The sequence below is a fragment of the Micrasema longulum genome, unplaced genomic scaffold, assembly GCF_059751315.1.
Source record: "Micrasema longulum isolate JH-2025_06_02 unplaced genomic scaffold, ASM5975131v1 h1tg001491l, whole genome shotgun sequence".
In the NCBI taxonomy this organism is placed as follows: Eukaryota; Metazoa; Arthropoda; class Insecta; order Trichoptera; family Brachycentridae; genus Micrasema; species Micrasema longulum.
This window is the reverse complement of record NW_028278675.1, coordinates 918,500-945,062: the sequence shown is the minus strand read 5'-3', so window position 1 is coordinate 945,062 and position 26,563 is coordinate 918,500. Positions and strand designations below refer to the sequence as shown.

Here is a 26,563-nt window from a genome sequence, read left to right as displayed (position 1 = left end):
GATACACCAAAGATCAACCTGGCAGCTGCATTCAGAATGGACTGCAATCGCTCCATTTTATATTAAGGTAAGCCAGCATATATTCCATTACAGAAATCGGCTCGTGGTACCACAAATGCGTTTACTAAGAGACAGGCTGACTCATTAGGTAAATGTCTACGGATAAACCACCGAATATATACTATGTTATTATTAATACTAGTTAGATTGACCAAAATTTTTATTTAAATATTTTTAAAGAATGAATAAATAACAAGTACACTTTTATCTAATACAAGTTTTTACTAACACTAAAAATGAAATTACTTACAACATACAGTTAAGCAACTTCTTATCATACATCAAATAATGTATAAATATATTTATTTAATAATGTTATTATTTCAAATAATTCATACAATTATTAAAACTGCACCATTCCCAATGACATACAAAATAATGATTAACCGAAAAGATTTTGTGTACGATGAATGTGAATTATAAAAAATAAATCAGTAGAACTCCATTAATTCAAACTCTAGTCATCCAGATTGCCAAATATCCGGATCGTTATCAAGAAATAAAAAATAAAGGAGATGTGATAAAAACAAATAAAAAAAGACACTGGCTGCCAGCGTTAAAGCAATTAACTTTGCCAGACATGTTCAAGTAAGTTTTTAATGTGATTCCAATTCCCTGTGTTATTTCAAAAGCAAAAAAAAAATTGCATTTTCTTTCAAAACATTGCCTTAATTTAATGGTTAAACAAATTATCTAGATTTTGGTGTATCCGAATAATGTCTGGCACTCATTAATCTGGATAATTTGAGTTTTACTTTAACCTGTTTTTTTGTCAATAAAATAAAACCGTAAATGGTACTCATATTGAGATCAAGATCTAACTTTAAACATAAAAGCACTTCCTTCTCATTCTCACTTAATATCCCGGCTCTCTTGAAATGCCTAGGCTCAGCGAATATTAGTATTAAAAAAAGAGGGTCTCTTCACAATAGACCTGCAGTGACGTAGCTCATGAGGCCCTGATGCCGGCATAATGCAAATAAGTAAATATATGGGGAATATTAAAATATACACCGCTGGACAGAAAAAACTGTGAGCCTACCTGCTACCGCAATTCTTGACTTTGCACTGATGCCCGATATATAGTGGCAGTTTCTCAGTACAATTCATGCGTAAGATTTTTCTACCTAAAAGTGAAGAGAGCCCATCAAACATGTCAACCAATAAAAAAAGAACGGTTGAAATATCAAGAATAATTTAGTATTTGTACGTTTTATATTTTTAGGGTCCAGCGGTGTAGATCGTTGCCCCATTGGTATTGAGATGAAAAATTACAACAAAATTGGTAAAATCCAATAAAAATATATTATGTTACTATCATGAAGCTCTAAGAGCAAATATCGTGGTCTGCTTAATGAATGCGTCCAACTTAGCTTTGAACAATTCACTTTTAATAGGTTCCGCTGTATTGCACAGGGGATTTTTCACAACATACTCCACATATACTTGGCTGTATATCTTTTGCAATAGTTCTCTCACACCAATCGCTTGGTTGTCTGTATTTAAAACAAATTTTAGACCCGAAGGCGTCTCCATATAATTGAGTGTATACTTGTTGGTTTTATAATTCAGAAAACCTTCCTTTGGATCCAATGGAGATATTTTTGCGACAAATGATTTAATTGAAAATAACATTCCATACATGAGCTTCGCTTCCTGTAAAATAAAGAAATACATTACAATTTACTGGGCGTGAAAGCTGCAAATATACCTATTCGGCAATTGCTTAAAAATATCCAATATTATTCACCTCTTCTCTTGTAATGCCAGATTGCTTAATGCGATTCCATTCAGCATAATATAATAATGTTCCATACCGGTCAAAAATATACAGGTTATAAATCGTCATATCTATTAATTTGTATAAGTGGTCTTTCCAGATCGTCCAAATAGTTATTTTGTCATTTATAACGAAATTTGACACTTGACACACTAACCATGGACGATATATGCAATTTTGACGTTTATAACAAAAGGCCAAGTAGGCGCGCACTGTGCTTAAAAATGTTTTTTATTAAATAATTTAAAAAAACTTTTTTTCTCGAATAAACCGAACACAAGATAATTGCCACCTTTTCTGACAGTTCATCGAATGTTTTCCAAGCTTAAACGTAAGAAAAAAGCATCCAAGACATGTTTGTGTTTTAGAAATATCCCTAAAAACATTAATAAAGTTACATAATACATCTCACTGCATATGTCATAAAGTTACATAATACATCTCTGCTGCACATGTCATAAAGTGACATTATTGAATAATTTTATTTTTGCTGAATTAAAATAAATATGTTTTTCGTTGTTAGAATTTTATCATTTCATGCGCTTTGTAGCTGCGAGACGTATGGTAAAATTAACCTTTATATTACGTAAATTCACTAACCAAATCTATTCTTTAACTTCTTCCATTGAATAATAAAACTTCCAACTATAAATGTGTAGTGTAATAAATAAATGTGTTGTAGTATATTGTTAGAATGATTATTTTTATAGCACTATTTTTGTAAAAATCTTCACAAGAACGCTGTACAATAAACATCTCAACACGTCTTAGTTGGAATTCTGTTGAATTTTAGTAACATGCGTGAGCTAGATTTCAACATATCTTGCAGTTACAGAGCTTACGGGTGGTTTTAAATCTAACTACCACTTAAATTTTACAAAAAAGTGACTTAAGAGTTTTATATAAACAAATATAAACATTATCAGATAAAGAAAGATATTAAAAGGATGGTGAGTGCCCGGAACAAGGTTTAACGGTGTACTAAAATCAATTTTGGCAAATAAATGTTTATCGCAGAAGGCATAATTAGCAGTTTATAAGTTTCATAATTAGCTATTCAGTTCATAATTAGCAATTCAGCCTGGTGCCGACATCTTTTCATGAGAGTGAGGTATAGAATCAGAAAAACAAAGATGAAAGTAAGCTGATAAATACAATATCTTAGGCGAATGTACGCTAAAACAATTTATTAAAGGTGAACAGGTTAATTTATTTATTATGGATACATCCTAAGTCAATTACAACAGTTACACGAAAAAATATACGAGTATATGCAAGAAATTGAACAAAAATAACATAAAACTATGTAGTTAAGACAAACAAAGGCAATACAATAATGCTATACAATAAATTCATAAACACCATAAACATGTAAGATTTCGACCTAAACCATGCGAATATGATGGAGTGCTGCGTTGGTTTGGACATGAAGAGCGAATGAATAGCAAAAAAAAACAGCTTAAAGGATTTACCATGCGAATGCATGTTATGAATGAAGAAAATAAAGACGACCGAGAAAGACATGACTTAACTAAAAGTAGACTGTCATTGACAAAGAAGACTGTCACAGAATTTAAGCAAAAATAGATTTTTGTTTTTCACTCACACTTTCGTTAGTTAGTGAATATCTGTAATATAAAGGCTATTATTACTAAACGTCTTGCAGCTACAAAGCGCATTGAGTGATAAAATTCTTGCAACGAAAAACATAATTTTTTAATGCAGCAAAAATAAAATTATTCAATAATGTCACTTTATGACATGTGCAGCAGAGATGTATTATGTAATTTTCTGACATGTGCAGTGATATGTATTATGTAACTTTATTAATGTTTTTAGGTATATTTCTAAAACACAAAAACATGTCTTGGATGCTTTTTTCTTACTTTTAAGCTTAGAAAACATTCGATGAACTGTCAAAAAAGGTGGCAATTATCTTGTGTTTGGTTCATTCGAGAAAAAAAATGTTTTTTTTCAATCATTTAAAAAAAATGTTTTGAATTTGCGTTGCGGTGTTTTGTTTTTACATAGTATTTATTTTATTGTGGATAACTTATATAGCGCCATTTTCGTAATAAAATGTAGAATGTAGTAATAAAGTGTAGACTAATCTACGGTGACTTTCACAGCATCTTTGAAAACGCAGCCAAACTAGAATGACCATCAAATGGTTTCATTTTGGGTTAATTCAGAAAATTTATATTTTTTGCCCCTAAATGACCAAATCGAGAGATTTCATGAAGTCAAAATATGTTAAGAACGCCCTTAAGCAAATCCTTAATCTAGATAATAAATTATATATATGATTAATTTTATAGAATCATTAATTCGTTGTCATAAAAAGTATAACGCCGTAATGCATAATACAACCATCCAAACGCAAATAAAAAATCAATAGCGTTCGTTACTTTCACCGTACCATAATTTCCGACTTTGCCAAACTGTCTAAATTTAAAAAAATAAATATGTTTAATTTAGGTTAACTTTTACACATCTTATTAGTTATTTATTCCACGGTAAATGACGATATTAATTTTTGGACTGTCGTACTCATACTGCTAGATTTTATTTTTTTCACACTGTGCGAATGGTCTCTCTTTTAAAAAAAATGTCGAGGTTCATAGACAATATTCAAAAGTGTTGCCACTCTGCCAATGCCCTTTACTTATTTCATGCTAAAATTCCTAAAGTACGAAATGTCAAATATATAACCAATCCAATATTAAATATTACATAGTAATCTCTGGTCTAATTGTAACCTCAAATAATTCGCTTTTTACTTTTATTATTTTTATATCAAAATCAAAACGTATATGATGACTTCTGTTTTATTCGGTAAATAGTGTATATGATCATTTACATAGGTATTCTTGTCTATAACGTTAAAGTGATTATTGTTGTTAATATCATAATTTCATACTTTCAGCTAAATTTCCAACAATTCTGAGATCAACTTTTATAGTTTCTCAAATACCTCAGATTACATGTCAAGTAAGTATATAACATAGCAATTTCCAAAAGTTTGGTCTACTTAAATTGTTTTATTAATTTAATTTTTAAGGAACTAGATGTACCCCAATTGATGACATCTTTAAAACAGCATGTATTGTTCAAATTTTTGAAGAAAAAAAAAACCCACTAATTTACGAAATTCTCGAAACCCTAGATTTCCAAATAATTTAATTTGACATAAATGCAATACAACTGGCTCCCTTGAGGTGATTTTCTCAAAAATGGCGCTTTAAAAATTATCATAAATAAATATAGTTTGGAAAATAATAATCTTCCAGATATCTTAAAATCAATATCAAATATCAAAGATTTAAATGTCCTACCTTATCCTGAACTCCATACAGTAGAAAATTAGGTATCTTTTAGAATATAAAAATAAAAATTAATGTAAAATGAACTCCCTCTCTAAACAAGAGTTTTTACTCTATTAACGAGGTAGAAACATTATTATTAATTATGTACGTACACAACATTTGCAATTTTATACTTATTTTGTTGACAAATTTTTTCAATAAATATATTTTTTTATATATATAAAAAAACTGAAGTAGGTAGCTTTTCTGTGCACACATGGCTCCAGAACTTATCAAAGACACAATTCTTACTTTATACTGTAGGAAATTTGGAATGTCTAGACATTTAATCTATTGATTTTAGTAAATAACTATTGCTTATTTACAAACACCTTTCTATTTTGTCTGTCTGTATCTTGCATCCATTTAGTAAATTTAATGAATTGTTTTTATTTGCCAACTACTTCGCTTATCACAATAGAAATGTTCTTTTTTTTTAAAATGAAATATTAACATTCTTATAATCTCGTGGTGTAATGGTCAGTGCTTTTGCCTACCGTGCAAGGTGTCTGGGGTTCGATTCCCAACATGGTTGATATGAAATTTTTATTTGAAAGGATGTTTTTACACTAGAACATTTCATAGTGCCTAGACTTGTACCTGAAGCGTAAGACTGATCATCTTATCTTCATGTAACAAAAATGATCAATATATGCTGTAATTTGTGTACCGATTCGGTGTCCTATGCACCATTAGTGCGGAAAGGGATGATGATGATGAATTCATCAAAATATTAAAATTTTGTTAGCCATTTTCAACGAGTTGTAAATATAAATTTGTTGCAACAGAGAGGGAAAACATTTTTGAGAAGGTAATATGGAAGTCTAGGCATTTACAGAGCTTATGACCTGTCATTGGCTGGTTTAAGTAGCCGCTTTACACACTCTCACTATTAGAAAATGGAAATTAAGTTAGGGTAGAGTGGGGTTCGAACCTCGGTCCTCTGATCCGTGAGTCCGCAACACTAGCCGCAGAACCAAAAACCGATTAAATGTTTACTTTTTCTCTCAAGAAAACCTTAATGTTAACAATATTTATTTTATTTCCAGAGATTGATAAATGTTTCTTCAGTGGATTTCGCCGCCCGAAAGGGAACAAGGGAAAAAGCTAAAAAGAAAAAAGTAAAAGTGGAAGTTAAAAAGGTTGGATTTATTCCGCACAATCTCAGGGGGAAAAGGTGAGTTCAGATTATTATTGACAATTTTATATATCAAATTGCGCGATATTTTTCATTTACACTTTCAACTTGGTCTGTTGGTCAGTGAGCATTGGAAACCTGGTTTCTCATTAAAATGACCTAGTTACCAAATATTATAATTTATCGTCTTATAAGAAATCATAAGATGCTCAATTGCCGGGTAATAACTGTAACTATTACTTAAAACTCTCGTAACTAATATATTCATTAAAAGTATGTTTTTTTAGACATATAATTAAAAAAGTGGAAAAACCGATTGAAGATGGCCACAAATTTTTACCTTCTGACAATGTATGGATGGACAAGTTGTATCGATGGAAGATTTACTCCATTGCAGAAGCCATCCAGTTTTTTAAGGAGACCCATCACCCTACTTTGTATAATTTACCAGATGCCTTTGTGAATATCCAAATTGAACTTAATATGCAAGGATTGAAAAAGGTAAGGTTTTTAACCTTATGAATTAGTTTAACTATTTATACAAATAGATTTTTTTTTCTTATTTTTAGTCTTTGATTTACGTAGATTTTTTTACACAATATTCCATGGAAAATATCCACCATATAAATGTGAGTCCGGTGTACAACATTTCATTGGATTTGTGTTAGGATATATATTTATTTAATTTAAACAGTATTCATAGTTCACCAAAATAACAATACTTAATCATTGTAATGATATTGTTGCCGAGTAAATGAAAGATTATTTATTAATCAGTTCGTTCGGAGAAGTATATTTAAATACAAGTTCCTAGATGCTAGCTGATTGACGGTAGAAGTAAGATAGGCCAGCCTGGCCCCATGCATTCGCTGTAGGCATGTGTAACTAATTTTTAAACCGGTTCAAAAAGATGGTTCGAACACTTTGAGTTGTTGAGCTGCAGCTCAAACTTCTAACAGGCAGCTCACAGCGGTTTATTGTGAGTTTTGTTCGAATTGTACGTGTACACGACGCTTCAGGTCAGCTGAGTCTGTGCGTTAGCGGTGATTCGGTGAACCACTAAGCTGATTTGCGAGTCGGTTCAGCTGTGAGCTGACCTGCAGCTCAAAAAATAATCTTGAGTTACCCATGCCTAATTCGCTGATATCCTACGGTTTCCCCCTTCCGTAAGGTATCCCCGCCATCTTTCATGCATCAGCGCCATTTCTGGAAGTTCCTTACTAATAACTTCTATTACAATCATTATTCATATTGTTTTTTATTTGATGCTGCTGACCTATGCTGATAAACTGAAAGCATATATACAACTTTTTTTTCACCCAAAAGTAGCAGTATTATTATTTTTTTTGATTCTTTATTATTTATTTTTAAAAAAAGATGTTTTTCCATGAAGAACTTCATCTCTGTGAAAAGATTTCAATCCTTATCCTGGAATCATGATTTACCATTTTGTTCACATTCTCAAATCATGCCCTTAATTCCAAACCATAATAAAGTTCTTTCTTTTTTACAAACTCATATCGTCGGTATACTGGTAAAACCCTCTAAATGCATTGTTGATTGTGCTGAGAAAAATCACAAAAGCTCGAAAAATGACATATAACTGCATTTATAACTTGTTTTTTCAAGTTTTACCAGTATGCCGACACTACACTGTCCATTTGACTCCACCGCAAATCATCTCCCATTCACTCTTTTTTATTTTGAATATTTAAATATGGCGCGCATAAACATTTTCTTATATGTGCTCATTTATCAAAGATCTTTCTACGACAACTTTGTTTTAATTACTTCTGAAAAATCATTTCCCAACTCTTCCTTAGACACTTCTCTTTTCCGCTTCTATCATACTCTCTTTTATTTTGAAGACTAGTTTTGAATTTATTAATTATCTGTTTTGTTTAATTATTTTCACATTCATTTCAAAACATAAAAAATAACATTTATTTTATTTTCTGCTAGAAAGGAAATGGCATTTGGCAATAAGCCCGCTAATGTACAGTGTAATTTGTATTTTATGATGTTTTAAATTTGATCTATCTGTTTCAGACCAAATTTGTAGACAGCTTTTCTCGTATATGTATTACTCCACACGCTTTCTCGAGAGACGAAACAAGAACTATACTCGTGTTTTGTAAAGAAAAGGAGGCACATAATGCCATCTTAGATGCTGGAGCCAGTGTTGTCGGGGGCCTTGAGATGGTGAAACAAATACAGGTTTGATTTTTCAACAACAATATTATATAGATATCATTTTATGAATGCCAAAACAAAATGGCACCCAAAAGAAGTAAGGTGGATGCTGTAATAATTGGGAATGCTATATTAAATAGACACTAAATCTAATAGTCAAAAATAAGTAAACATAAGAATTTATCTCCACTATAAAATTGACACTTTTCATGTGTTATTTTCTGAAAATGAATGCATTACATAAAGTTTTTTTTGACCATTAGATTAGAATGTTTGATTACTGTAAGACAAAAGATAAGTGAAATTTAAGACTCGCAGTTAAATCTTTTTCTCAAAAAGCTATAAATTTTGATTTAATTAGTAATGAAAAATACTTGGTACCAACGCCATTACTAATTTATATGACCAGTTAGTGTTTTCACCATTGAAAATGTTATTATTAATTGGTATCTTCAGACAGGAAGTAAATAGTAGAAAAAAATATTAATGGTAATCTTTATTCAAAAACATTTTAGCCTTTTGTTTCATCACTCGCACAAAGTGTTTAAAAAATAACCTTTACCAGCTTCGGCACTCCGTGTACTATGATCAAACTAAGGGGATCAAGTACGATCCGTCTGTTTAATCTTTTTTTTAATATTTAAAGCATTAACTTTGTAGTCAAACATTTTACTAAATGTTATTAAATATTTGAATATAACCACATACCGACTTTTCTATTATTAAAATGCATGTCATGTTGGTTTTATATTTTTGTGCAACAACTATGGTGAAGGTGTATAGTGGGTTTTGCATGTTAGTTTAATTGGTGTCCTGACGAAGAGATGGGTACATCTCAAAACCGAAATTATTATTATTATGGATAACATATAGCCCCATTTTCGTAATATAATACATCAGAGGCGCTTTTCAAAGTGATTATATAAAGATATATATTTAATTTTAACTTTTTTAATTTAAGAAAAACAATATACTTTGTCACCACATGCTAAAGATTTATTCAAATGATTTAGAGAACAAGTGGGTAGCCGAAGCGTCGTATCACTCAAAAAAGAAACAAAATAATTTTTTCTATCTTTTCCATGCATTTTTTAGAAAATTCCTCACTAGCACCGCTTGCATTATCTAATACAATGAATTATCTTCCAAAAATTCACTGATTATTTGAGTATTTAATTATTTTTTCTTTTATATTTCCCTTATTTTAGAATCAGATATGTGCTGTACAAGTTTTAAAAATTTTGTCGTGAATATTTTGGTTCCGATTATTAATTTACCTCACCTTTTTATAAATTCGTTTTAGAGTGGAGATTTGTCAACAGTGGAATTTGATTATATTCTCGCTCATCCCAATATTATGCTGGATATAGTGCCCATCAGAGGACTCCTCAAGAAGAAGTTCCCTAATCCCAAGTTGGGCTCTGTCAACGCAGATCTTATTAAGGCTGTCAAACATCACTTGAATGGTATTCAGTACAGTGCCGAGAGACACACGTATGACAAAACATTTGGGCGAGTTGACGTGGCATTTGGAAGGGTAATCATACAGTTGCTATTTATATTATCATTTTAATTGGATGGGGTAAATTTTAAAGCTATTTGCTATTCTTCAAAAAAGTATACTCTAAATAGATCATGTTATGCAGAAACCATCCAATGGACAAATTGACAACATGAGATAATTGCATTTGAATGTTTGCAGAATTCAAAAAATATTACATCAACGTGTTAAATGATAGAAGTTAGGTTCTTTCATAAATTACAATAAAAAAAACATTGTTTACCGTGTGTCATATTTAACATTTGGATTATTTTATCAATAGGATCACAGGTTTAGGATTTCATTGGTTGGATGATTTCAGCTAAATATATAAAATGATAGAATAATAAGAATGTACTCAATTTTTATCCTATCTAGTATTTATTTTATTAGCTCTTGTCTACGAACTTTGTTCATTTGAGCAAAAACCGTAAGATCAAAAATAATCAGGAATTTCTCATTTGGAATGCTCGTGCTGCACCAATCGGTGTTTTTTTTCAGTCGCGTTGGCAACATTGTTTTTGACAATCTGTCAAAGTTTGACAGCGACCAAATGTTCAGTATTCTGTCAGCGTCAAACAGAGTGAGTCAAAAATTGTTGTGTCGCCATTTTTACAATGAATAAAAAATTGGAACAACGAGCGTACCTCAAATTTTTTGTTCCTAATGAAATTTGGTGTGCCGAATCATTGAAAATGTTGAATAAAGCCTTTGGAGAATCGTGTATGTCGAAAACACGGCCATACGAATGGGATAAGAGGTCCAAAGACTTTCATGTATGCTAAGATGATGATGAACATACTGGACGTCCAGCAACGTCAGTTATCGACGAAAATATCAAATTGGTAAAGCAAATCGTTATGAAAAATTGATGTGTACCAATCTGAGAGCTTGCTGTGTCATTGAGCATCTCATATGAATCGGCACATCATATTTTGACCGATGTTTTGGGCATGGAACGCATTGCTGCCTGTCTCGTACCAAAAACACTGAATTTTGTCCAAAAGCAGCGTCGAATTACTGTACAAATTTTTCACCACGGTAACACGCCTTCTTATACAGAGTTGATTGTTTCGGAGTTTTTGGTTAAAAATTCAACTTATGTTATCAGCCCAGCACCATATTCTCCAGACCAGGCCAGTCTGATTTTTTTCTTTTCCCAAGATTAAAATTGCTATTAAGAGGAATTGAATCGCTTTGAGGCGATTGATGTCATAAAAGGGAATTCGCTGCTATAGCTAAAGGCCATACCTTTGCAGGCCTATGAAAAGTGTATAGATTTATTGGTTTTGGGTTAGAAAAAAGTTCTCTAAAAAGGATTGTGTTTATCTTTTGGGTTGGATGTCTTCAGCAAATTAAAAATTCACTATTGGTGAAGAAGCATTAGTAAAATTTCGCAAATTGTGGGTTTGATGGTTTCTGCATAATGCGTGGTCCAAATAATGCTAAAACCCGTGTAACCCTCGGATACTTTATTTGAGTCAACTAATTTGCCATCAGACAGCTTTATATATAAATATTTTTTTTTTCTATGTTCAAAGAAATATTTGTGTTCTTATGATTTACCCAAATATTTCATTTTGAGGGCCATTTTCAACGAGTTGTAAATAACTCACTATCAGAAAATGGAATCGAGTTGGGGTAGAGTGGGATTCGAACCACGGACCTTTGGTCCGTGAGTCCAAGACACTAGCCACAGGACCACAACCCGATTTGGGCGTTCTAACTAGTTTGACTAGTTATAACTTCTAGTTTTCAGTAAAAAATATAACCCAACAAAATATTAAAACACAAAGTGTAACATGCAGTAACTTAAAGGTACTTCAAAGTAGAACTGTCTTTTTTCAGAGGAATTTCACGTTTTCTGGCCCCAGGTTTTTTAACATGTTGGACCCTGACATAAAGACGTCCGGTAGTTGCAATGCATATAAGAAGATATTGAGCAGATGGATGAAATGTAGACCTTTTAGTATCCTGTAAATTGTTTCTTCGACAAAATATTCTACTCATTTTAATTTTATCTCGCTTTTAAAAATATGTATATTTTGTAATTCATATTTATGTTTCAATTTTTATTATAACATAATCGGTAGTATTCATTTTGATTGTTTTAGCATCATCCAATGAAAAATTACATGTAGCAAAATAGGTCCCGCCTAAACACTGGAAATTCCTAGATAGTCGGGACCTGAATAAAAGAACCTCTGCACGTTATAAAAGCAGTGAAACTAATAAACTACCGAATTTGCCTACCAAGCACAAGGTCTCGGGATCGATTCCTGGTGAAGCCAACATAAATTATTTATATGTGAAGATGTTTTGAAATATTTCATGGTCTCTGGATTGGATTTGAAGCCTAAAAATGCATTTTCCTATGCAATATAGAATGATGACTATGCCAGTATTCTCATTTACATATTTGTATTCCAAATAAGATTCAATATATTGATTTAATAATTTTCTAATGTTTTTTTAAAATATATTTTAGTTGAATATGGAGACACCGCAATTGGAAGAAAATTTAATATCTTTGATTAAAGACTTGGATAGTATGAGACCAAAACGAGAAGGCACCTTTATAACAAGGTTTGTTAATGAACATTATGTAAAAAACAACAAAAAAAGTTTCCTCATAATTTTGCACACGAAGAATGCAATATTTCAACTTTTATTTTGGCTTGTGTTTTTTTCTTTGAAATGTAATTAGTTTAATTTCCGCCAGAAAATAACCTCACTGACAGAAATACATTGTTTGGAAATTACAATTTTTATAAAAGACATTAACTCCTTAAAATAAATCAAGTATTTATTTAAAACTTGGTAACTTCTTATTGCTGTTTAGTTCTTGACAACATTGTAACCATATAAAATCAAACTAACCTCCGCAAAAAGTTTTCTTTTGGATAAAATGAGGTGGGCCTTCACTGCATTATGCATGATACTATGTAATATCCGTAATTTATACAAGTCTACTTAAATATTGTTTTTATCCAAATAAGTAAGCTTATTACAAAAGTATATCAAAGTTATTATACAAAGTTACAGAAGGTATGAATATTTTATAAAATTTAGTAGCGTATTCCAAACTCCATTAGACCAAAAGCCCTGTGCTGAGTTGGGATACAATTTTTTTTCTTCTGTGGGCCACCATTTCCCTATTTTGGATAAATACTTATCGAGTAGAAAAGTAGAAAAAGAGTAGAAAAAGATGTTGAAAGAAGTGTGAATGCGGGCAACAAAATGAACGGAGCACTAAGCACAGTAATTTCTAATAAAAATATGTCAATCGAAGCTAAACTGGCAGTGCACAACGGAGTTTTAGTCCCAACACTTGTGCATGAAAGTGAAACATGGAACTGGCAGAGGAAGGATGAAAGCCGAGTGAACTCGGTTGAAATGCGATCTCTTAGACGAATGTGTGGGAAATCAATGTATTACAGGGTTACGAATGATGAAATCAGGCGAGAGTGTAAATCTGAGTCAAGTATAATTAACAAGATTAATAAAGGGTCTCTGAGATGGTTTGGTCACGTAGAACGAATGGACGACGAAAGAATGGTAAAACAAGTATATATGGCGAAAATGAACGGCAACGTGAGACGAGGACGACCAAGGAAGACGTGACGAAATATTTCAGTGGAACACAGTGAGACAAAATATTGAAACATGTGTTGGCGGTATACTTTTAAGAGAATATTCTATTAAATGAAAAATGTTTATTGTTTTATTACAATGTACAGGGTCTAACTAAGGGAGCTAATAAGGGTGAGTTTTTAAATTCTATCTGTTGATTTATTAAAATTCTATCGCTATTATAAATAGGATAAAAATAAATAGGAAAATAAATAGGATAAAAAATAATAGTGATAGAATTTTAATAAATCAACACATGTTTCAATAATTTGTCTCACTGTGTTCCATTGAAATATTTCGTATTGTATTTTTTCAACTTATTTTTAAATGTACCTACACTTAAGATAATATTTAGTTTTATATAAATTACCCTTACACTGTATAATATTCACCAGTCTGAAGATGCCCATTAGAGGGTGAAAGCGCTAATTGGTCAAAATAAATAAGTGAAAGTGTACCAAGTATTTTTTAAATTAATAACTTATATGTAAATATAATTTATTACATCTTTAAATATAAATAATAAACATGAATAATTGTTTTGTATTTTTCAGGTGTTTTATGCATAGTCGTCCGTGTTCGATATTGTATAAAATAGATCCATTTGTGCATATTGAGTCAGGATTTGTTTCAACTGCGAAGAAGCCTAAAGTAACAGCCCTCATCACAGAAGAAGACAGTGATTCTGACGATGAAGAAAAGGAAAAAGAAAAAATTGCCCACAATGCGTAGACATTATTTTAGAAAATGAAATATATTTCTACTGTATTTCTGAGTAGAAATAAAATTTAGATTGTTACGAAAGTGATTTTTATTAGTACAAAAATATAAAGTACAATATGAAGAAATATTTTGTCGGTGGAAAACTATCACCACGTAAGACAAATATTACAACTTTAGAGGAGAGAGATTAAAAAGTTTTTTTTACGAGTGTTCTCTAAAATCTCATTTTACAATTATACTCAGAGTAATAATGCGCCAAGCTATAGAGGAGCCCAAACATAGGAAAACCATTCTATGACTATTGGGTATTAAGTTAGCTACAGTTCGCAGCAAAACAATAGGCCGTACTCAGGTCGAGAATTGCTAAATGGATATTAATTTGCATTGTAAATAATTTTAAATATGTACCTGTGTATTTATTATTGCAGGGTTATTCCAATTTATTTTTCTATAATTTGCCCATATTTATTTTATAAAACTGAAAATACATTTGTGTGTTTATTTTCTTATTTATTTATTCGTTTTATTCACAATATACTTATGTTACATTTATTGAGACATAAATCCCAACTCCATGGAACCAAAGTCCTGTGTTAAGTTTGTTTGTTTGTCCGTCACATCTCCGAAACAGCAAGTTGTAGCGGCCTGTAATTTGGACACGTCATTTAAGATTTCAAGGTTAACATTGCTATTTTCGAGTAAAATTTTAATCAACCTCTACTCGATAAAAACTTGAACATTATATGGATGCCTAGTGCGGCCCTGGCATATTGTCCATAATCAACTGTCATTATCAACAGTAAACATACTTAAATTCACAAATGTATCTCCTAAATTGAGAAAAAATAGTATCTGAAAAGCAACATAATACACGTGTCGGGACAATAAATGCCAAAAATCAATCATGGGAAAATATTCTAAATCAATTACCTGTGAAAACTGTCTCCTTTAACACCTTTGACACTCCTACTGCTGCAACCAAACATACTGTAATTCACCATAGTTGATTTTTATTCAAACAAAACAAAACAAAATGGCCATCAATTTGTTGCTAAGCAACAAACCAACAACGCTTGCGTTCTATGAAACATAGTGATAGGGCTTCTCTATAGGTTCACGCATTATTACTCTGAGCAATTATGTAAATGTTTTTTTGCTATTTTTTTATTTATTATTATATTATTTTTTTGTTTGTTTTTACTAGCAATGTTTGATTATATGTACATATTGCCAAATGGCATATCTGGATGACTTGGGCAGTGATGTTACATACGCGGTGATGGATTGCCGTTGACGATTTGTGAAAATTTATATCTTCAATGCTAATTATTGATATAATATAATAAAAAAATCATTTTATTTTATTTCATTTGTATCTTTTTGGAAGCAATAACAAATTACAGGTAACCCCCTGTTGATCACGATCCCGGGGATTCGTTACAACGCGATTAAAAATAATGGAAATGGTGGTAAAATTTCAGTTGTAGGTAGGTAGGTACAAATTGCCTGAATCTACAGTGCGATTAATTGTGAAAAAAAGACAGAATCATAAATCTTTGGAATAATTTAAAACCTCAAAATGAAGAAGAAGTTGGTTTGCAAGCAAAGGTTAGTTTAAAAAACAATCAAACTTGCACTGCCTTAAAATGATTAACGAATCGGCTAGAATCACCTGAAAAATATCCCATAGAGTTAAAAAAATCCCCTGTTGATCGCGAAATTCCGCTTATAGCGGCCATGTTCAGAACGCATCCCCCGAGATCAACAGTGGTTACCTGTACAAGCGATACATTCACGAATACATACAAAGCAAAATAATAACTGGCCAGCGATCCTTTAGGAGTTCACAGCATGCAAATTACAAAAATTATATAAAAATATGAAGTAAGTCATAAATAAAATAAAAACTCGGGATGCTTTTACATATTTATTTGGCCTATTAGTACTTTTAACATTTCAAATTGACTTTTCAAAATAATAATTTCTGTTGGATCTCTTTTTTGTTAGTCAAATACTTTTTTTGGTGATACCTCTTTTTAAAACTTACAAGAAAACAATTGAAGACCAGACCAGTTCCAGACACCACTTCTCGGAACTCATACAGATAGGTAAGCTAAGTTTAAAAAAAAACCTACAATGAGTAGATATTAGATATAATCCAAATAGGCCTAATTGGTTTGATAAACATCAATTGCACTTTTTTTTTATTTGCCTTACGATTTATCCAAATATTTCGATTTTTGGGACCATTTTCAATGAGTTTTAACACTAATACAAAATGGGAATCAAACTGCGGAAGCGCAGGGTTCGAATCATGGATTTCTGGTGTGTGAGTCCACAATACTTTGGAATCATAACCCTATATGCCTTCTGAGTATGGGATACACCCTTTAGTGCAATTTTAGGCATTTTAAAAGTATAAATGTGTGCCAGTGAATTAGATGGCTTGGGAATTTTTTAATAAAACTTATTTGAATAAGTTTTTCAAAAGTGTTATTTCACATGGTGTTCAAATATTGAATAATATAATAATAATTAGATTTTTATTATATTATTTACAATGAAATTTTAACCACGGTATAACGCAGTGGGGTCCCAAATAATCAAAGCCAATGTGCCAAGCCACTTATTTCCATAATAAATTAAAATGAACCATGAGAATTTTCACCGACAATATTTTACTTTACTAACATAAACGGCAAATCTGCCTTTTACAAAAATTTATAATACTAACATATTTGACTTAACCTGGGTCAGATTAAGGGCGGCTGTTTGGTTTACAGGAAGTATTTTATTTCCCTCCTACCCTGCATATCTGTCGAGTATTCTATCCACCACCTGGAGATGCGTCCTCTAGCCGTTACAGGCTATGCGAAGGAGCTTATTCTGTGTATCTACTTAACTAAAAATCCGATTTTATTGAGTTATGAATAATGACTCTATTTTATCGGATGTGCAATTCATTATTAATTTAGCAATAAAAATCCAAGGATAATAACATTATATGGGTGTACAATAATATGTAGGTACTTGCTTAGAGAATAAGTTCTACACTGATAATGAAAATTGTGAAATGCAAAAAAAAACTGTATCAAAGAAAGTTGTTTAAAAAGTTTACTACTACAAATATTTTTTTATGTACCCTATATGTTCACACACCCAAAAGGGGCTTTAATGATACAATTAATTTAGACGTACTGAAAAATACACTCGTGGGCTTAGAGGAGAGAAGTATGAACTACTGCACCTAATTATAAATGGAAAAATAGAGGGTCGGTTAGAGCTTCTCGGGACAGGTACACATGCTGACACATGAAGAAGATGAAAAAATACAAAAATTTCCTATGAAAATAGTGGGAAAAACCATAACAAAAACAATTAAAATTTTATTTTGAATAAAATAACAATTTAATTAACATATTACAACAGAGATGAAGAACATTTAAGAGAAGGTAATATAGAAGTCTAAGCATCTACAGGGCTTATGACCTGTCAATGGCTGGTTTACGTGGCCACTTTACACACTGTGCAACATTCACCATTCTGCCCATATTTAAACATCTATATTCCTTCAATTCTTTCATCTGTTTATGTTTATGAAGTTAAGAGCTGAAACTTTTATTTATGGGCCTAGACTTCTATATTACCTTCTCTTAAATGTTCTTCATCTCTGTTGTATTATGTTAATATAAACAGCTCCCCAGAGTTGAATCCAGTCCTTGTCTACAAAAATTTGAACAAACTCAAAATATTGTTAAATAACAATTTGCCATTTAATACCTATGTTGGTACAAATTTTCATTAGGAACCAGGCCCATAACATAATTCACAAAAGAATAATCGAAATACCTATAGATTTCAAACAGTTTTTTTATTAGGCAAATAAGATAAAAAATCATTTTAAATTCATCGCAACAGAGAGGAAAAACATTTTTGAGAAGAGATCCTTTCTCCTCTCTTCATAGTATAGTATTGATTTGTTTACATATTTTTTTATTTTGTTAATCTTTGTTTTTAATTTTTGTATAAAATTGTAAGATTCAACATGTTCATGTATCTATAATTTTCTCAAACTGAACGGTTTGGGTAAAAAGTGGTTTCATGGTATTTTATATAAAAAATATTTACGATAAAGAATATTATTAAATAAATAATTTAATAATCCATTCACAAAGTACAGTATTTTACAATTCACTTATTAATGTGCTTTTGTCAATATAGATAACAATGATAAAACATTTTATATACCTACCACTATTCTTAATTCTATGATACCTACCTGCTACCTATATAATTTTTTATTTTTTTTACTTTCTGTTATAAATAATACATTATATTTTTTCAAAAACTTTCTCTTCAGGGTTTCTCTTTTATCAACACAAAGGGTTATACTAATTATCACAGGAAATATTTTCGATTCAAAATACACATTAAAAAATACATATTGACATAAAGGGTTATTATTTATTTATTTCATAAACACGATTTATTATTATTCGCGAAAATGTTTTCGCACATAACGCCCTTTGAATATTATTGCTTTGAGGTTGTGAGTTTAGTAATACGAATGCCACTCAAGCGCGGCAGTCGGTAAATGGACGTTTAGCGTAGTGTTTGTCAAGGCAGTGCCGTTGTGTGTTTACTGTGTCAATTTTTATTAAATATCCTCCCGAATCAAAAGTTTTAAGTATTTAAGGGGTAGATGAAGGTATGTAAAATCTTATAAAACGTGTTTCGGGTCCTCAGGCTAGAAAAATACGCAGACGCGAATGAAAAACCGCGGCCAAAACACAATCGGTTGTATGAGTCTCTTGTCAGCTGTACGGTTTCGGTGAATACGCACTTTTCTGTTGCTCTCAGCATTTTGTGCTTCACTGAAATCAAACATCTTTTTTGCCAACTCTGATGTTGCAATGTCGCATCCGCCAAGTCGGTTGGCCGTTTATTGTCCCTCGATGTTTGAAATCGCATCACCTGTCAGAGGTTATGGAGCGCTCTAAATCACTCCTTCAGCTGGTCAAGTCACAACCCTTTGACCTAAAATTTACTAACGGGCCGAGGTAAAAAGTTAATTTTCATCTCAGGTATGTAGCTATCTACCCATCACAACATTTGACAGTACATTATTATGTTATTTGTCCTTAACCTTTCTCTTGCGGGTCATTGGTCTCTACCAGTGTATGCCTGAGGCGAAGCACTTATTTGTAATAAGTTTTTGTGCATAAAAAAACAACAACTGACTCTCAGATCGAATGTCTTCTAGAATAGAACTTGTCAATGTTCCATTTAACCATAAAATGTATTCAGGTGAAACATCATTGCCTGTAATAAATAGCCCACAGAAAGCAAACACCTCAGTGCCAAACCTCTCATAATGTGCAGTTCCAGACTACACACTGTCTGCATCATTAATAAGTTGATAATTTTTTGCTTTAATGCACCTTTACAAGATACCAATAACAGCGATTGACTTTATTTTGCCCTTTTGTAAATCATAATTAATCTATCAATCGCAGATATTCGTCACTATCTCAAAATGTCAATCTTCATTTTATTATTCAATGCGATTAATTCGCATAAATTGGTAAAGAAAGAAATAATCTCTTTGACTGGCTTACTCTGCACATCATATAATCTATTTAATTCATACTTTTTTTTACCTATCTTGTATATACATTAATAAATATTTAATTTCTATAAGTATGGGCACAATTGAATAGAGATCTATCTATACAATACTAAACCTTGTGTGTTATCTTTCAGTTAGTGCAATTTAATTTTGTACATACTTGTTATCAGCAAAAAATGTCCTGCAAATATAGCATCGATGCAGTTATTTGTACAATTCACCTTAAAAGCAGGAACCTCACAATACCGGCAATCGTTCCAACTCTAAAAGGAGTTATTTGATTTATTCACTCTTCTAATATATGATAATTGCTTTTCTATCTTCTCTGCCATTTTAATGCAATTCTTATTATTGTGATTAGTCCACAAAAAGTGAAGAAACATATGAGTATTTCTCAGAATTACAATTTTAAATCGTTGCGAATCTGCTGTATATGATTCAATAACAATTTTTTTTTCATGATCGAATAGGTATCGATAAAATTACTGAAAAGCAAAAACAGATTTTTCTTCAGTAGTAACTTAGAACCTAATTCTTACTATCTCACATTAATTAAAGGTAATGATTTTTTAAATGAAGTACTACCTGGGACTTAATTTGATATTTGTTTTATTTTATTCACGCTTTGTTGTTTTCTGCACTGGTCTGCGATTCTACAACGTAATATTTAATATTCTCTTACGAAATAAGTAACTGCTAGAATGTCTCAGTGATTGTTGTATATTAAATTATGCAATATACTTATATCTATTTTTGTTTTGCTCCTAGAACTTCCTAAATTAAATATTTGTAATAGGATATAATGTTTGATGTTATTCCCACATCACTTATTCCCACAGTTACAGCATTCGCTTAGTATGTGTATATTTTTGTATAATCAGTCTGTAAAATCTGTCTGAAAAACCAGCCTCCACTACTATTACACACAAGTTTAAGGCATGAATTCGCATTATAAGAGTTTTTTTTATTTAAAAAAAAATTAAGTCTACCTTAGACATCAATGAAGTCATCTTAAATTTAATCATTGCACCCTGCAAAATATATATAATATAGTCTTGCAATCTCAGAGTAATAAGGCACCACAGCTGTAGAGACGGTGTTTTGCTCTATTTCATAGAACTAAAGTGTTGCAAATTTTTGGTTTGGTTTAACAGCAAACGTGTAATGGACGGTTTCGGTTTGCGCTTGCAATTCTCAATGCTATAGCTAATTTCGTGATTGATAATCCTAGAGGGATTTTTGTCCACATGGACGGCTCTTAACCTGTGGCGCTTTATTACTCTGAGGTTGCAATAGTTAAGTAGTCTATTATAATTATTTTTTATTGATATCTTCCTTTTGTGGAATAAATCCTAAGTATTTCAGTTGGTTTTTTCCAAATGAATATAGAACTTCTTACTCGGGTGTACTCACTGGTTGCGCAAGGCCCATTTATTCTTAATTATGTAGATGTGGGTCATTGCTATATAAACTCCTGGCGTCACTGCGATCTGTGTAGATCTATTGTGACGAGTCCTCGAAAGCAAGTTCTTGCCCTTCAACCCCAGTTCTTTAAAGAGCCTGGCTTTAAAAAAAATAATTGATTTGCAGTATTATTTACCTTGCTTATAATGTACAAGGTTTATATTTAAAGGTGGATTTTGTTTCCTGGCTATCTATATCTAAGAAGTGTTGGGAAAGGGAATTTTGCCTGTGGATCTTCATTCAAGAGAAGCCGGACTATTGATACTATGTATATATATTGATAATATACCATCAGTAGGCCTTCCGTTTCACTTGAAGAGATCACGGTTCGAGATCGATGTTTTGGATACCTTACCAATATTTACAATGGAATCACTTTCACAATAAATAAGTCATTTATAATGTAATATTGTATGTTCACTCCAGCAGTGCGATTCTGAACGCTCTCTAGGGGTTAAAAAAAGCGTCGCTAGCAAGTATGTAATTTACATACTAATTATGTGCAAGCCACTCTTTCTCTAACCCCCGTGGAGCGTTCGATCGCAGCAGTGCGTTTCTGAATACTATTACATACGTAATTTCTAGCAACGTTTTCTTTTACCCTTAGAGAGTGTTCAGAATTCCACTGCAGAATGTGCTAATGGTTTGGTGAAACACAGAATAGTTTGGTAATGGGGAAGTTTGTTTGTCGGGCAGGTACCACAATGTCCCGCAGCAAAGACAAATACGAGGCGGGCGGGCGGCGCGCGCACAGCATCATGTCGGAGGCGGAGCGCGCGGGTGGGCGGCAGGCGCTGCAAGCAGTTGTCGCTGAGGTACAGCGCCGTGAGGTGCGCCAGCCCCCACAGCGCGGGCGCCAGGCTGCGCACGCCGCCCGTCACCTCCAGCGCCGCCCACAGCGCCTGCCGCCCGACGTGGCGCGCCTGCACGCGCTGCGCACGCTCGACGTCTCCAGCAACAAGCTGCGCAGCTTGCCCGCCGAGCTCGGTGACCTCATCCAGCTCAGGTAATTTGCAATGCTGTCGCAGCCCAATGAGGAACTCGAGTGCTACAGTAGTAAAAAATAATCTGCTGTGCGAAATTACACATTTATGTGACTGCGGATTTGCAATAGAAAATAAATCATAGCGTTGTTATGTTGCTGTGGCAACCGGCAACAGATTTACGGTTTTACGAGGAATCCATTTTTTTTCACATTTAGCGCGTTTGGGGTACAAATTTTAATTTTATTAGGTTCAACTTTTAAATTTCAGAAACAAAAACAAACTGAAGTTCCTATAAACTAATTTGACATGCCGCCGGACATGGCAAATTAAAATTTAATTGCTCTGCTATGTTTCAATAAAAATTAAACTGCTTTGCAACATCAAAGGTTTATGTAAATTCGTGTTCTTAATAATCAAAAAATTAGTAATCGTGGCAGCCATGGTCCATCATGATTGCATCCAGCCATAGATTTCTCACTGGGGTAGCCATATTTTTCGACATTTAGCGTGTTTGGGGTACACATTATAATTGCATGGGGTTCAACTTTTAAGTTTCAGAAACAAAAACAAACAGTCATTCTTACAAATTAATCTGATCAGTGTCGTAGAATCCCTGCTAGTCAGTGGTTCATACAATAAACTTCTGTCAAACCCATGTTTTCTTTGCTTCTTGTTAGTTATGTTTCACCGTTCAAATGTGTGCTTTGATCACTCACTGACCCGAACTCACGACGTTGCGGGTAGTGTTTCCGTGGGTATTTTCAAAATTACAATATTTAAAAAAAACTTAGCGATGATAATACATTACATAAAAAAAAGTTTTGGCTTTGTTTGATAATATATAAACAAAAAAATAGTTTCTAAAAAACCACTGAACTTTCCACTGTAAAAGGGAAATCTATCATCCCAAATTCTACCTTAACTCCAAGAAAAACTTCCTTTACACCATACTGATTATAAGCCATTATCGATTTCACTACACACACGGTTAGGATTAATTATTGATTTTAAATTTAGTTGGGGTGTTTATATTGATGGAATCTGCGACAGGTTTAAGGTACTGGCTTAAAGTCATTTATGAAATCAAAAGCATATTACCTTTTAAAACATTAAGATATATATTATACATACCTCGTTCTTTGAATTGATTATATCTTACGGAGTGCGTGTCTGGGGTCTCACCTTTCAGTCTCATCTAGATAAAATTTATGATATTCAGGTGAGACTGTTAAAAGGGATTGTACCTAATAGCATAATCCATGCGGCGAAACATATGGACGAAGGTGTATATTTTAAATTTTGTAATGTCCTGCCAGTAAAACAACTCAACAACACAACACTAGATTAAAAATTAAAGGTTCCCTGGTCGTTCCCCGAATTCCAAATTACTTCGGAGAACGAACATTTTATTGCGTTATTCCGAGATTGTTCAATGATCTCCCGCAAACCATCATTAACATGAAAGATCTTCAATAGAAAAAAAAAGAACGGAAGAAATATCTGTTAAATACTTTATAGTGTGTTAAAAGGCAATAAATAACTATGTATAATATAAAAGTGTGTAAAATAAACCTGTCTTAAAAGAAATGTGTCCCAACGAAAAATCTTTAGACTTAGTGGGTAACTAATTGTAATATGTGTTTAAAAATACCAAATAAACGCTGCTGTGCAGCACAGAAACTGAACCAATTGAAAAACAGCTTGCATGATTTTTTAAAAGATGAACATCGCCGATTAAATGAATACTAAGTACAGGCACACCAGCAAAGGCTGTTTGTCTCTTAATGATAGTAATGTTAGTCAAATAGTAGCACTTTTCCATGTCCAAGCTGATGACGAATACTCTTCTGTGTGGAACAGAACCAGAACCCTGGACGAGCATTTTTAACTCGATGGCTCCTCTCGGGTAAAAATCCTGAAAACTGAAGTCGAGATAAGTCCACCTCTTAGTATAGTGATTGGCGCATTTGCAACCACGCTTGAGGCCCCGGGCTCGATTCCTGGCAGGGTCAATGTGATACTTCATTCATTGCCATATTTCACTGAACCTGGACTGGCACCTGAAGCGTAAGACTGATTACCATACCCTCATGTAACAGATGATCGATTGCAGTGCCCTATGCACCACTGGATGCAGAAGGCGAAATGATGAAGATAAATTTTAACAATAATAACAATTTAATATTAGCAAAATTACTATTTATAATATATCTCAGATTCCTGTCAGAATTAGTATTGTGAACCAAATATATACACTTAAGATTATCAGTCTGTAAAGTATGGTAAAACGAGGTTTTTTAAAATTATCATTTTATCAAATTGTATGGAATGGAATACCTCTATGGTAGTATTGTTTGCCCAAGAATATTAGATAGATGAAAATACAGTCTCGGCTAAATTACTTATGCAGCATTTCTTTTCAAATCATTGTTAGAAGTTTTCCCTATTACAACACTATACCCTTGTACATTTCAGAGAGCTGCTCCTCCACCACAACTATCTCCGAGTTCTGCCGTATGAGCTGGGGAAGTTGTTCCATCTTCAGATCCTCGGTCTCCACGGGAACCCGCTGTCCAAGGAAATATTCTCCATCTACGGAGAGAACAATGGCACGCACAAACTGCTTACGTACATGCTAGACAACCTGCAAGGTAAGATTTTTATTACGCTAGTAAATATAATCCTTTCCTTAAACTAAACTTTCAAGGCTCTTGAATTATTTTATTATAATTCGGAATTATAATGTTCTTTTATTATTTACATATGTTCAAATATCTACTTTTTGCCATTTAGTTTCTTTACTCCATTGACAGAAATATATTTTCAATCATTGTCAGTATTATTTGTGTATATTAATATTTATTTATGTATCAATATACACAGCACGTAGTGCCTTTTACTGTACAAAAAATACATAGTATGTAGAAATAAACACTTAAAATAATATACAGTAAATAAACAAAAATAAAAAGTATAAATAGTTTATATATACATATTATAACACAGTGGTTTTATACAATGAACACGTTAATATATTGTGTAAAAAATAAATCACTAAAAGGCATATAGAAATTAAAAGTTAGAAAAATGTTTTTAGGTATATCTTTAATCATAGGTACACATTTAACAAAACATAATTATACCAAAACATTATTATATTGACGCTAAATTAGCTACATGGAATTCCATATAATTATAATTCACAAATCTGGAAATATTTTTACCGCTGTTAGGTAATTATTTTATTGTCTTTTACACAATCAATATAATGTCATGCCAAATACGATATTGAAGTGTGGCAGATATGCGAAGATTCGACATATGTTGAATCTTGAAAATAAAAAAACATTACATTACACATTTTTTTTATATAGAAGTATAAATCATCCAGAAAATTATATTCTTCTTTAATTTAAATTTAATATAACGTTATATGTAGTGGTAGTACTTAAAGAAAATGCTTTTAGTTTTTTAACTACATTGACATTGTAAAAGTTTTCATATGGCGTGGCTAATTGTCAATCAATTAATACACTATTATTGAATGTGCATCCGAAGCGTCAAGGTTTCACTGTTGGCATTCGAGCAATAAGAAAATATCTTTCTAACGGTTACCGCAGTGAGTCTCACTTGTCACTGACCCACAATTTGACATGTTTTTTCACGTTTTTCAATTGTCTTCTCTATTTTTTATGACTACGCAAGTCGTAAAAACAATCTATCGCCGACTATTACATATTATTTTAAAATTTAGCGTGACTCATAATTTTGTCATTGGACTATTCTTCGTATTTTGATGGCTAACTCATTTTAGAAATTTTGTACAAATGCTCTAAATTTGTAAAGCTCAATGTTTAGAAATATGACTTCGCTGTATTTATAAAATCTTTTCATATCTGCTATTATGATTTTGCTATTAATTTCTTCGATTCAATTTATCTCTACCACTGTATAAAGCTTAAACACCATCTTATTCCAATGTTTAGATTTATGTATTCTACAGTTAACGTAGATATCAAATTGATCTGAAGTGTAATAAATTAGTCTTTCTC

General features: G+C 32.2%; 3 protein-coding genes across 3 annotated transcripts in view; 2 read left to right on the top strand and 1 right to left on the bottom strand.

Annotated features, from left to right (window-relative positions):
- Positions 1-1,256: 1,256 nt before the first annotated feature.
- Positions 1,257-2,012, bottom strand: Bet5 (blocked early in transport 5). Its single transcript, XM_088236004.1, has 2 exons — positions 1,811-2,012; positions 1,257-1,716 (listed from the first exon to the last, which is right to left on the bottom strand). The coding sequence occupies exons 1-2, from the start codon at positions 1,907-1,909 to the stop codon at positions 1,378-1,380; spliced, it is 438 nt and encodes a 145-aa protein (XP_088092130.1). The 5' UTR covers positions 1,910-2,012; the 3' UTR covers positions 1,257-1,377.
- A 2,441-nt stretch (positions 2,013-4,453) lies between these two features.
- Positions 4,454-14,513, top strand: mRpL1 (mitochondrial ribosomal protein L1). The gene is made up of 8 exons (XM_088236012.1): positions 4,454-4,675; positions 4,767-4,831; positions 6,255-6,382; positions 6,631-6,844; positions 8,393-8,560; positions 9,840-10,073; positions 12,565-12,662; positions 14,264-14,513. The coding sequence occupies exons 1-8, from the start codon at positions 4,654-4,656 to the stop codon at positions 14,439-14,441; spliced, it is 1,107 nt and encodes a 368-aa protein (XP_088092138.1). The 5' UTR covers positions 4,454-4,653; the 3' UTR covers positions 14,442-14,513.
- A 4,504-nt stretch (positions 14,514-19,017) lies between these two features.
- twin (CCR4-NOT transcription complex subunit 6-like twin) overlaps positions 19,018-26,563 on the top strand; it is a 486,185-nt gene continuing 478,639 nt past the window's right edge. Inside the window, exons 1-3 of the mRNA XM_088236008.1 lie at positions 19,018-19,140; positions 22,222-22,531; positions 24,987-25,162. Coding sequence (XP_088092134.1) covers positions 22,230-22,531; positions 24,987-25,162 — 478 coding nt within the window. The 5' untranslated portion in view covers positions 19,018-19,140; positions 22,222-22,229. The remainder of the gene's footprint in view (positions 19,141-22,221; positions 22,532-24,986; positions 25,163-26,563) is intronic.